The following is a 12,648-nucleotide window of genomic DNA, read 5'->3' on the forward strand; positions in this document are numbered from 1 at the left end:
GGAAAGGGGGATGTGCAGGGAATCTACCTTGTCTGAATTCGGTGCAATGGAGTATTAATTAATGGAAGACAAATCCTCAGCCTAATACACAGAATAGGGAAATAACTACCAACAAGGAGGAAATCTATGATTGGCTAACCGTGATTGTTTATGACCTAATTACGGGACGCACTTTGACCTTTATACACAACTGGAGGAAGGAGGGCGATATTTTTACAATGTACTTATACAATAAAAAAACAATAAAAAAACACCATTCTCATATCCACAACAATATACTCATCTGGATTTTGAGATATTCTTGTATCTATAATTATTTTTTCTCATAATAGGATACCAATAAGATTTGTTGACGATTTCTAAAAGAGTTTTATATTTCATAACTTTGAGAAGTTCATTTTTATTTAATATTTTAAACAAGTCTCTATTTGTGGGTTTAGCAATATCAGTATAAGGCCAGTTTTTAATGACAAAATTTCCATGTATATGCTCCAAATCATAAGGTATGTAATACCGAGCACCCTTTTCTTGTAGGTATCCCTGAATACAAAAATTATAATTCTCTTGTAGTCTTTTTCCTGCCATTTATGTATCAGAAATATATGTGAGATTAATATTATGACAGGTAATACTAGAGTCCCTGTATAAAGAGAGTTGCGCCATGCGCTGACCCGAGATTTCTGGTCACGTGATTTCGTGGCGCCATTTTGTGTCTAACTTCACCGTGCGTGAACGTCAGCTTGGTACGGGAATGTTGTTTATTGCCAAACAAAATGACTGGTTGTTCTGCTTTTGGTTGTTCAAACCAATCTGGGAAATATAAGATGTATAGATTTCCAAGTGATAAAGTCAGAAGACAAATTTGGGAAGCGAAAGTCAGACGAAAGAGCTGGAAAGCAATCGACTCCTCGAGACTCTGCCAGGTAGGCCCACGCCGCTTGATGATCGATGTTCAAAAGCAATTCTATCTGCTCGGTTTTTTTTTGGTTGTCTGTCCGTTGAAAACCCTTTTAAAGGGAAGTGATTTGTGTTTGTTTATAATCTTCAAGGAGCTGACCAAAAATGCATTTCCGTGGGCAGAACCCTGCTCAATTTTTTTCGGGTAGTTCTAGCGGACCGCATATTGTCATTGATTGATGAAATGTCCCGGTACAGTGACATTGCCTGGTCTGCAGTTGGGTAGTCTGCGGGCAATGTCACTGTACTTTTTCAGAGGGAATAAATTTTGATTTTATAGGGGTGGGAAACCCATGGTCCGTTTTGTTTTCAGTTGTCTGTCCGTCCATTCAAAACTTATTCCGAGGCAAGTTATTTTTTTGGTTTAAAATCTTTAGCCTAATCGGCAATCATAAAAGCAATTTTAGGGGGGGACCTGCTCAATTTTTTTGCGGGTTGTGCAGCCATCCATACGTCCAAAATTTAACGAGTTATTGTTTGCTTTGTACAGTGCTCATGCGTCTTGTGGCATATTTGCTCAAATATTTCTCACCCCGGGATTTATGGGCAAATTGTAGTGATGGAAGATTTTGCACATTGGACAATCCCTATATATTTAACCTGGTGACAGCTATCGTTCCCAAAACATACAATATTTCTAGGTGATTAATGCAGTAAAACAGGTGTATTTGTGTTCCCACATTTAAAACTGGCTCAACTTTCAAAAGCTGTTATCCCTGTTTGATATCAATATAAATGTGGTCGATAGAGCTAGCGATTTGTCTGGCCATCTTCCGGAAGATTGTCCATGTGATTTTCTGTTGTGGAAGTACTAGTACATGACAGCTCATTAAAATTCAACTGTGTTGTGTTAGAATAAAAATTTCAATAAATAAATACATCAAGGACACTCATTGTATGATTGCAGGAACATGTAGTGATGAGTTTCACTTGTGAGGAGTGAACATAGTGGGATGAAGTGTTGGTCTGGTCAGAGTGTTGTATTACAGGCAGAGTTTTCTTACGGTCTGAATGTATGAATCATGTTCTGTACTGAATGTATGAACCAAGTTTTGTACTGAATGTTTACTGTGTTGGTCTTCATCGTGTTCCTGGTGAAATTAAACAAGTTATGGTGAATACGACGTCTTATCTGTGCTTTTCCATATCTGTTCGACTAGACGAACCGTGCACACTGCAGGTATTTTAAAAAGTTTTTTCTCTGTTTAATTACGGCTTGGTGCAGTCGAAAATTAAGTGTTAATTAAGTCGCCAGCTATGAAACATATTAATCGATCAGGCAATATCCATCAGAGTTCTGGGCAAGGGTGTAGTAATAAATGAACGTTTCAATCTTACTAGATGCCGATGACGTTTTCCTTATGTCAGAGACAGAAGCTGCCTTGCAGCTTGTTAAATCATTACAATGGAAATTGAATATAAATGTCGATAAAACTAAAGTTGTACACTATAGAAATATGGCAATACCACGTACAGAATTTGTTTTAAGTGTGTTAGACTCTATGTAGGCTGGAAGTCCTACGCCGGAATTGCTCTCGGCACCCTTTAAAAAATATTGGATATGCCCACACTCCTTTCTAAAAGTTATTAAAATTCAGAGAACGACAGCATTGGTTTGTCTTACTTATAATGTTAGCTCTTATATGCAGTGTTGGCTTGTAATATGCATTGCCATACCACTTTTAATATCACCACACAGCTCTTTTTCACGGCAATAGCTGAGTTTTTGACAAAACAAATATCACCTGTATGTAATAATAAGACTAAATATGTGTAGTAATTTTTTTTTTAGCATGTTTAGAATATATCACCCCATATCGCGAATGGACATGTATATCTAATCCGACACACTTAGACACAAAATGGCGTCCAAATTTGAGTTGACACAACTATCTATATACAGGGACTCGAGGTAATACCACCCCATCTTCCCACTATCAAATCGGTTTGTATTCCTCGGCTTTCTGTCCTTATCTCATTACTTTCCTTCTTTGTCATGCTAACCATCGCTATACTATCATATATTTTTCTTTTCTTAAAACCATGTATTTGTTGTTTATTAATTGTACTTCCACATAAATCCTTATCCTCACCAAGCGGATAATATTCTTCTTTACGAGACTGATTAAAATCATGTAGGTCTTCTATGTTTATTGAAAAACACCAATTATACCCTAAATCAGGCATATCATACCCCCATTAATTAATTCACATATTAACTAAATGTCCTTCTTTATAAAATTCAATTGTAAGCAGGTAGTTAAATTCAATTAGGAAAGGTGTATGGTCAGTATAACCAGGTGTTGTGGTTGTAAATTTTACTTGTTTAACAAAACGTGCTGTTTTCTTTAAATATATATATTGTGATAAATCACTTTATTAAAGCGTGGTGTTACGCACGCTACTTGTAAGCAAGGAGGAAGCGGTCAACGCGGTAATTTGTAAGAGTCTTTATTCAAGAGCTCACTGTAACACTGAGCTGCTCAGGGCTGCGCGCCCCGTGTATATCGTGAGGCCACGCCTCTCTCACGGGTGTGGCCCACCCCCACTTGGTGTGCGGGGTGATGTCACCACGTCAGTGCTTTCGTGTCCGCCACACGCGCCCCCCCAGAATCCCCGCGCACCTGAAGGGTCAGTTTGCGGGGCAAACGGATGACCCAGCCGAAGCGCCCCCTGGCGACTGGCGGCGTCTGGGATGCAGGGATGCCATCTGGGATGCCTCCGGCTGCCCCTGGGATGGGTGCAGGACCGGGGGGCGGCGTGGCTGGGCGGTGCCGGGGGTCCGCCCGCAGGGGGGCGGCCCCGACGCGGGGGTCAGGCCACCGGCGGTGGATGGTCCACGTCGAGGTGGGCCGGCTTGAGGTGGTCCACAGAAACGCGGTCAGGAGTACCGCCGACGTCCAGGGTGAAGTGCTTCACCCCGGTCTCCAGCACGTGGAAAGGCCCGTCGTACGGGGGCCGCAGTGGTGTCCGATGGGCATCGTGGCGGACGAAGACGTACTCCGCCGTGCGAAGCTCTGGGGCCACGTGCGTCGGTGGGTGCCCGTGGCGTGCCGTCGGCACCGGGGCGAACCTCTGGGCGGTCTCCTGCAGAGCGGAGCGCTGCTGTGCCGCGGACCATGGTGCCGTGGAGTCGGGGAGGAACTCGCCCGGCACCCGCAGCGGTTGCCCGAAGACCAACTCCGCCGCGGATGCACGCAAGTCCTCCTTGGGCGCCGTCCGGAGGCCCAGCAGGACCCAGGGGAGCCGGTCGAACCAGCCGCCGTCGTGGAGGGTGGCCCGGAGCGCGGCCTTCAATGAGCGGTGAAACTGTAGATGTATTCACATGACTGTAGATGTATATATTTTTCTTTAATAAAAAGTACATTTATTTCTTATACAGTATTTAATTGGAAGAAGCCTATTCCTTTTAATTCAAACGTGTTGATTTGATTTTGAGAGGGAGTGGAGACGTGCCGCTTGGTTGCCCCTTGCGTCCGTTTGCACACGGGCACGCCCTGCGAGAATTGTCATTTGGACAAATTTCAAACTTGTTCAAAGCTCTCAGACAAATAAAATGAAATACACTCAACGCTGATCAATATTTGTATTTATGAAGCTTAAGTACGCAATTAAAACTGAACAGTTTGCAACATCAGGTCGAGGCTCTGGGAAAACCACTTGATTTACACAAATTACGTTTGCAATTAATTTTGCTTTCACACTACTACTCAGGACCTACGGCCACTTAACTGTAGAAAGGGCATACATCCGGTCGTCTCCAACCCGGAGACCATACTATCTGCCGTGCCACCAGAAACAAAGTGTGACTCAGTCATAGACTTGCGTTCAGCATTTTCTCCGTCCCTCTCGAGGTGGTGTTGCCGGTTTAGAATAGGTACACCGTATCCCTGCGCATCGTAAGAGCGTGACCAAGGGTTGGCGTCAGGAAGGGCATCCAGCCATAAAAACATTGCGTCAAACAGGGAACCATGATTGTCATGGGGCCCGCAAGGCTAACCCCTGCTCTAGCGTGGAAAATGGCCTTAAAACGATCATTCCTTCATTCATATATTATTCTCGAGGAAAAATTGCAGTATCTCTTTGCATTCACATATGGAGGATGCTCGTTTACGTGGACAGTATTACCACAGAGTTTCACAGATGGCCCACCCTATTTTCAAGGGCCCTCCACAAATATTTGTTTGGTGTTCTACCCCGGGGGATCCACCTTAATTCAGTATGTTGACGATCTGCTAATCTGCTCATAGAAAAAGGAAAGCTGCAAACAAGATACAATAGTGCTCTTGACAGAATTAGCTCATAAGGGACATTAAGTAAATCAGGATAAGTTACCGTTCCGTGAGACGGAAGTTGTCCATTTGGGTCACACACTCTCAGGATGGACCAGGAAACTAACAACAGAAAGGATTACCTCAGTTTCGCATATCTCTAGACCAAAAACAAAGCGACAAACATTCATCCAATATAAACTCGTGTTGCTTTGAGCATTTTAGAGATTTTCACAATAGGTATATTGAACGTTTCTCTCCGTACGTACATATGTAATAAACAATCCATATTCATTGATACAGGGTTTGTTGTTCTTTGATACAAAGACCATCTCTGCCACTGGATAAGGTCCCACAGTTGACAGTGCATGTCAGAGCAGAAACTCTACCATGGAGTCCAAGGAACTGTCCAGAGATCGAGTATAAAACAATATGAAGGGTATAAAACAATATGGACTGACACAGAATCTTCCTGGAGCTGGCGATCCAACCAAACTGAGCAACCAGAAAAGAAGGACCATGGTCAGGGAGGTGACCAAGAACACAATCACCACTCTGGCAGAACTACAGAGTTCCTTTGCTGAAATTCCAGAACCTGCCAGAAGGACAAGTCCATGCAGCATTTCACAAATTGAGGGTTTATGGAAGAGTGACTAAATGGAAGCCACTCCTGAGAAAACCGCACATAACAGCATGCCTGGAGTTTGTAAAAAGGCACGTGAAAGACTGAGAGCATGAGGCAAAATATTCTTTATTAATATTAATATTCAAAATGTTCTGATGAGACGAAAATCAAATTATTTGGCCTGAATGCAAAGCACTATAAAGAGCATAGCTCATAACCCATCCAACACCATCCTTACCATGAAGCTTGGAGGTGGCAGCATCATGCTATGTGGATGCTTTTCAGTGGCAGGGAATGGGTGCCATTTTGGTGATGTGAAGTCAAACAAGTCATATTCACATTCAAACATTCGCAATGTGCTCGTGTGTTTTAACGCAGATTGAGTGAGTGAAAGACGTTTTACAAATCGTGCATCAGTGTGGACATTGTCTCGTGTGACTTGTCAAGTAAAGTTTCATGTGCTTTTCATGTGGAATGACCGATTAAAATATTTTCTCCAAATTGTGTTCTGGGCCCAGTCCTATTCTGCATTCAGAAATGATCTCTCTTCTGTATCTATCTTGTCCAACCTCTGGATGCTCTCCTGCCTCTCATTCCTCCCCACACCCATCGTTTGTCCTAGCCTGCATCTATCTCTTCCACGAGCCTCGGCTACGTAAAAAAAAGGTAAAATAAAATGTTTCACGAGCTCAAATTATTTAATGAAGGATTTTACACAAATTTCGCATTTGCATGCACACTCTCTTTGTTGGTAATCTCCTTGTTCTCCATAGTGAATTCCATGCGTTTTTCAGGTGGCATGACCGATTGAAAGATTCTCCACAAACTGTGCATTTGTACTGTCTTTCTCTGTTGTGAATTATCATGTGTGGTTTAAGGTGGGATGATCGATTAAAAGATTTTCCACAAGTTGAGCATTTGTATGGGTGTTCAGCATTGTGAATTCTCATGTGCCTTTTAAGGTGGGACGAGTCACTAAAAGATTTTCCACAAGTTCTGCATTCGTATGGGCGTTCACTATTGTGAATTCTGATGTGTGTTTTAAGGTTGGATGACCGATTAAAAGATTTTCCACAACTTGCACATTTGTATGGGCGTTCATCATTCTGAATGCTCATGTGCCTTTTAAGGATGGATGACTGGTTAAAAGATTTCCACAAGTTGTGCATTTGTATCGGCGTTCATCATTATGAATTGTAATGTGTGATTTAAGGTTGGATGAGTCATTAAAAGATTTTCCACAAATTGTGCATTAATATGGGCGTTCACCATTGTGAATTATCATGTGTGATTTAAGGTTGGATGACCGATTAAAAGATTTTCCACAACTTGCACATTTGTATGGGCGTTCATCATTGTGAATGCTCATGTGCCTTTTAAGGATGGATGAGTGATGAAAAGATTTTCCACAAGTTGTGCATTTGTATGGGTGTTCAGCATTGTGAATTCTCATGTGCCTTTTAAGGTGGGATGAGTCACAAAAAGATTTTCCACAAGTTGTGCATTCGTATGGGCGTTCACTATTGTGAATTCTCATGTGTGTTTTAAGGTTGGATGACCGATTAAAAGATTTTCCACAACTTGCACATTTGTATGGGCGTTCGTCATTGTGAATGCTCATGTGCCTTTTAAGGATCGATGACTGGTTAAAAGATTTTCCACAAGTTGTGCATTTGTATCGACGTTCATCATTATGAATTGTAATGTGTGATTTTAGGTTAGATGAGTCATTAAAAGATTTTCCACAAATTGTGCATTTGTATAGGCGTTCATCATTGTGAATGCTCATGTGCCTTTTAAGGATCGATGACTGGTTGAAAGATTTTCCACAAGTTGTGCATTGATATCGACGTTCATCATTATGAATTGCAATGTGTGATTTTAGGTTAGATGAGTCATTAAAAGATTTTCCACAAATTGTGCATTTGTATAGGCGTTCATCATTATGAATTCTCATGTGTGATTTAAGGTTGGATGAGTCATTAAAAGATTTTCCACAAATTGTGCATTTGTTTAGGCGTTCATCATTATGAATTCTCAGGTGCCTTTTGAGGGTGGATGAATAATTAAAAGATTTTCCACAACTTGTGCATTCGTATGGGCGTTCACCATTGTGAATGATCATGTGCCTTTTGAGGGTGGATGAATAATTAAAAGATTTTCCACAAATTGTGCATTTGTATGGGCGTTCATCATTATGAATTATCATGTGCCTTTTAAGGATGGATGAGTGATGAAAAGATTTTACACAAGTTGTGCATTTGTATGGGTGTTCAGCATTGTGAATTCTCACGTGCCTTTTAAGGTGGGATGAGTCACAAAAAGATTTTCCACAAGTTGTGCATTCGTATGGGCGTTCACTATTGTGAATTCTCATGTGTGTTTTAAGGTTGGATGACCGATTAAAAGATTTTCCACAACTTGTACATTTGTATGGGCGTTCATCATTGTGAATTCTCATGTGTATTTTAAGGGTGGATGACTGGTTAAAAGATTTTCCACAAATTGTGCATTTGTATCGGCGTTCATCATTATGAATTGTCAAGTGTGATTTAAGGTTGGATGATCGATTTAAAGTTTTTCCACAAATTGTGCATTCATATGGGCGTTCACCATTGTGAATTTGCATGTGTGATTTCAGAGTGGATGATCGATTAAAAGATTTTCCACAACTTGTGCATTCGTATGGGCGTTCACCATTGTGAATCATCATGTGCCTTTTCAGGGTGGATGAATAATTAAAAGATTTTCCACAAATTGTGCATTTGTATGGGCGTTGATCATTATGAATTAGCATGTGCCTTTTAAGGATGGATGAGTGATGAAAAGATTTTCCACAAGTTGTACATTTGTATGGGTGTTCAGCATTGTGAATTCTCATGTGCCTTTTAAGGTGGGATGAGTCACAAAAAGATTTTCCACAAGTTGTGCATTCGTATGGGCGTTCACTATTGTGAATTCTCATGTGTGTTTTAAGGTGGGATGACCGATTAAAAGATCTTCCACAAATTGTGCATTTGTATCGGCATTCATCATTGTGAAGTCGAATGTGTATTTTAAGGGTGGATGACTGGTTAAAAGATTTTCCACAAATTGTGCATTTGTATGGGCGTTCATCATTATGAATTCTCATGTGTGATTTGAGGTTGGATGAGTCATTAAAAGATTTTCCACAAATTGTGCATTTGTGTGGGCGTTCATCATTATGAATTCTCATGTGTATTTTAAGGGTGAATGACTGATTAAAAGATTTTCCACAACTTGTACATTTGTATGGGGGTTGATCTTTCTCTCCTTTGTGAGCCTGGTGTGAATTATTTTGTGCAAACATTTCATTATTCATTTTGTTGTGTTTGTAAAAGGTCCTCTTGCTTGTTTCAGTTGGCGAGTCCTGCGGGCCAGTGTCTTCGCTGTTCATAAAAGTAGGTGCAGTCTCCCTTGTGGATTCAATGGATCCACCTGTAAATACAACATCACATGACATGTCAAAAAAATCTGATTTTGTTCAATACTCACAATATAATTCTGACGTACGTAATCAAGTACATGTGTATTTGTTGCACTGAAAAAAAGTTTTAAAAAAAATTCCTAATGTAAATATACAGTACTGTGCAAAAGTTTGGGTTTTCCCCATGATATTCATACTTTCGGGTAAATTCATCCAATTGTCAGTGATAGGTCACTTGTTTCTCTGACTGTAAATTGATTGTTTCACATGCATTTGTAAAGGCGAACTGATGAAGCAAACTAGAGAGTTCACAGAACACGATACCCACATGCAGTGTTCAACGATACCTTTGAATTTTCATAAAATAATGATTTCAAATATCATCAAAAAAATCCCAAAGTTTAGCGCTGTTGAAGCAGTCATATGCACCACCCTTATACATCAACCTATTTGACATGTCCAAGTACTAGAAAACTGGATACTATTGGGAGTATTAAAAGGTGATTTTGTTCCACAGTGTTCAAGTACATAATTCAATTTAAATTAAAAAAAGATTGTGAAGGTCGAATAAATTAATTAATTCTGGGTTTTACCACTGTTTTACCCAGCACATCACCCTATCTTACACATTACATTACTTATTCATTCCTGTTGTTTGTATCCTTCATGAGGTCCTTCTAAACAGCAAGCTTCCTGTTTGGAATGATTTTCCATTTTGTTTGAATGACAGACAGACAGGCAGTGTAAAAATATTGTTACGGTTTCCACGCGACCCTCCTGCCCTTTCCAAGGGGGAGATTAAGCCCCTTGTTCTTTTTGGGTCGTCGCAACCGTGAGGCTTGAATCGCCTCTCCCGGGCAGATGCAGGGTGGGGTACCGGGACAATTCTCGCACGAACCTAAGTACCTACGCCGCCGCGGAAGCGGGGATCAAGCCTCGCATGGGCCACGCGTAATTCGAGTACATCCGTGCGGATGACATACCACGTGGTCCGTGCAGTTACCTGGTATTGGAACCCGATTCGAGCGGTTTTATTCGTACCACGCTTAGTCAATAGATGGAAGGGACGAGACGGTCGGATAAAAGGAAGAACACAGGTTTAATAATTATTTACACTATTATGTACAAGGATCGGCAGAAAGCAGAAGGAACACAGAAAGCATAAGAAAGGAGATCTCGCGAGATCTCGGAGACGGTGGGAGGGATTTTCGAAGCTCCACACGGTCTCCACGTTTTTCGAAGTTAAGTCTGTTCACAATTGTATTTTGTCGAAACTGTATTTATCTTTCGGTGTGTGAAATTATTGTGTGCAACTTTGGTTGTTTCTCGGTGTTTATCTTTCATAAATTGATCGTCTGTTTGCCGTGTCGTGTCTTGAGGCCTTGTACAGTGTGCACTGTACAACCTTGAGGCTTTGTTTTTCTCTCAGCGGTCCGTCGTTTGTGATCCAATAACTTTCGTTCTCTGTATTCCCAGGCTTTTCACCCATAGCCTACTTCCTTGTGTAAATCTCAACTCAAAAAAAAAAAAAAAAAAAAAAAAAAAAAAAAAAAAACATTTCCTTCTCTGTTCTCATTCGTTTATTCATTCTTATTCGTTCGTTCGTTCTTCGACCACGTGTTTCTCCCCCATTTCCCCAGATAGTTTTCACTCATTAACCTTCAATGTTTACACTTTCCCCTCAAGTTATGTATTCCGTCATATTTTATAACACCTTTTTCTTCTTCTTCTTTAAAAGGCTGCTTTCAACTTGCTCACCAAATCAATTCATCCCCAAAAAAATATCCATCTCCTATAGTGCCTTTTTTCTACATTCCCTAAACTCTCCTGCACTCCATCCTCCATCCAGCGTCCTTAAACGTATTTTTAACTTGAAGGTCACAAGAAACTCATTTGAAGGTCACAAGAAACTCATTTTGCAATAAATGTTCGTTTCCCATAAATCGTACACTTTCAAAAATCCAATCTCACCCCTCCCCTCCAAATCTTCCCCATAACCCCTCCCCTCCAAATCTTCCCCATCACCCCTCCCCTCCAAATCTTCCCCATCACCCATCCCTTTCAAATCTCCCCCCTTGCCCCCTCCCTCCTAAACTACCCCCTCACCCCTCCCCGCCAAGACGCCCCCTCGCCCCTCCCCTCCTAGACTCCTGCCTCACCCCTCCCCTCCAAATCTCCCCCATATCCCATCCCTTTCAAATCCCTCCCCTTGTCCCTTCCCTCCCAAACTCCCCCCTCACCCCTCCCCTTCAAATCTCCCCACCCTCATTGCTTCTCAATTTCCCCCCTCTCACTCCCCCTCCTCAAAGCGTCCTCCCCGCTTCTTCCCCCTTCAAACTCTCACCTCCATCTCCCCCAACCTTCTGCCTCGCTCTTCCCCCTCCTCAAATAACACCTCATTGTGGCTCACCCAATCACCATCAAACCTTTTGTCCGCCCCATTCCTTCCCTTTCTCCGAGCTATTCTGAAATCTCTGACACACCTTCAACAGCTCTCCCTATCTCTTCCACCTCTTCCACATCTTACCCTACCCCTCCTCCCCCCTGTTCTGTATCTGATGCTCCCCCTTCCTCTTCATTAACGGTATGGACCTCAAACATCCGGGGCCTTCGTTCAAACTTAACTGATCTCTCCATACAGGTTGCTTCTGTCAAACCAGACGTGATCTGCTTAACAGAAACTTTCCTCCTTTATGATGTCTCTGATTCCATAGTATCTCTCCCGGGCTACTCCCTCCTCCGGTATGATAGACCTGAGCCTCGTCCTGGAGGCGGGGTTGCTATCTTTATCAAAAACTCTCTTCCTCACTCGCCCTGCACTGCACTCTCTCCACCTCACCCCCAGGAATACCTCTGGCTACGGCTTCCCCTTCGCTCCCACCTCTTGTTCATATGTGTGTTGTACCATCCACCAAACAGTGATGACTCCATCTACATCTCGCTGTCTGATGATATGGACCAACTTCTATCTACTCATCCCAACTCTCTCTTCCTCATATGTGGTGATTTCAATTGTCACCATGCCAGTTGGCTGGGTGTGGGTACCTCTCTCACCAGCCATGGCTCTTCAGCAAAGGACTTCTGCGACTCACTGGGACTGACACAATCTGTCAATTTCCCGACCCGGATCTCAGTCAACGGAACATCTTCTCTTCTGGACTTGGTTATGACTAACTTCCCTGAAAATGTCTGCTGCTCTTCTTCTGCTCCGATCGGATCATCTGATCATGTCCTTGTTAAAGTGGACATCTCTCTGACCATCCTCAGGGAGCCTGCTCAGCGTCGACGAGTCTGGCATTTCACTCAGGCCAACTGGCACGGTCTTCAAGCAGCCATCAATCATCTGG

The 12,648-nt window shown here is 42.2% G+C and overlaps 1 protein-coding gene across 3 annotated transcripts in view; it reads right to left on the reverse strand.

Moving 5' to 3' along the window:
* Nucleotides 1-5,877: 5,877 nt before the first annotated feature.
* LOC137418756 (uncharacterized) overlaps nt 5,878-12,648 on the reverse strand; it is a 68,554-nt gene continuing 61,783 nt past the window's right edge. For all 3 annotated transcript variants that reach the window (XM_078778324.1, XM_078778323.1, XM_078778325.1), the window contains one exon: nt 5,878-9,312. In XM_078778324.1, coding sequence (XP_078634450.1) covers nt 7,106-9,312 — 2,207 coding nt within the window. In that variant the 3' untranslated portion in view covers nt 5,878-7,105. The remainder of the gene's footprint in view (nt 9,313-12,648) is intronic.

The sequence above is a fragment of the Myxine glutinosa genome, chromosome 5 (assembly GCF_964187855.1).
Source record: "Myxine glutinosa chromosome 5, kmMyxGlut1.1, whole genome shotgun sequence".
NCBI lineage: Eukaryota > Metazoa > Chordata > Myxini > Myxiniformes > Myxinidae > Myxine > Myxine glutinosa.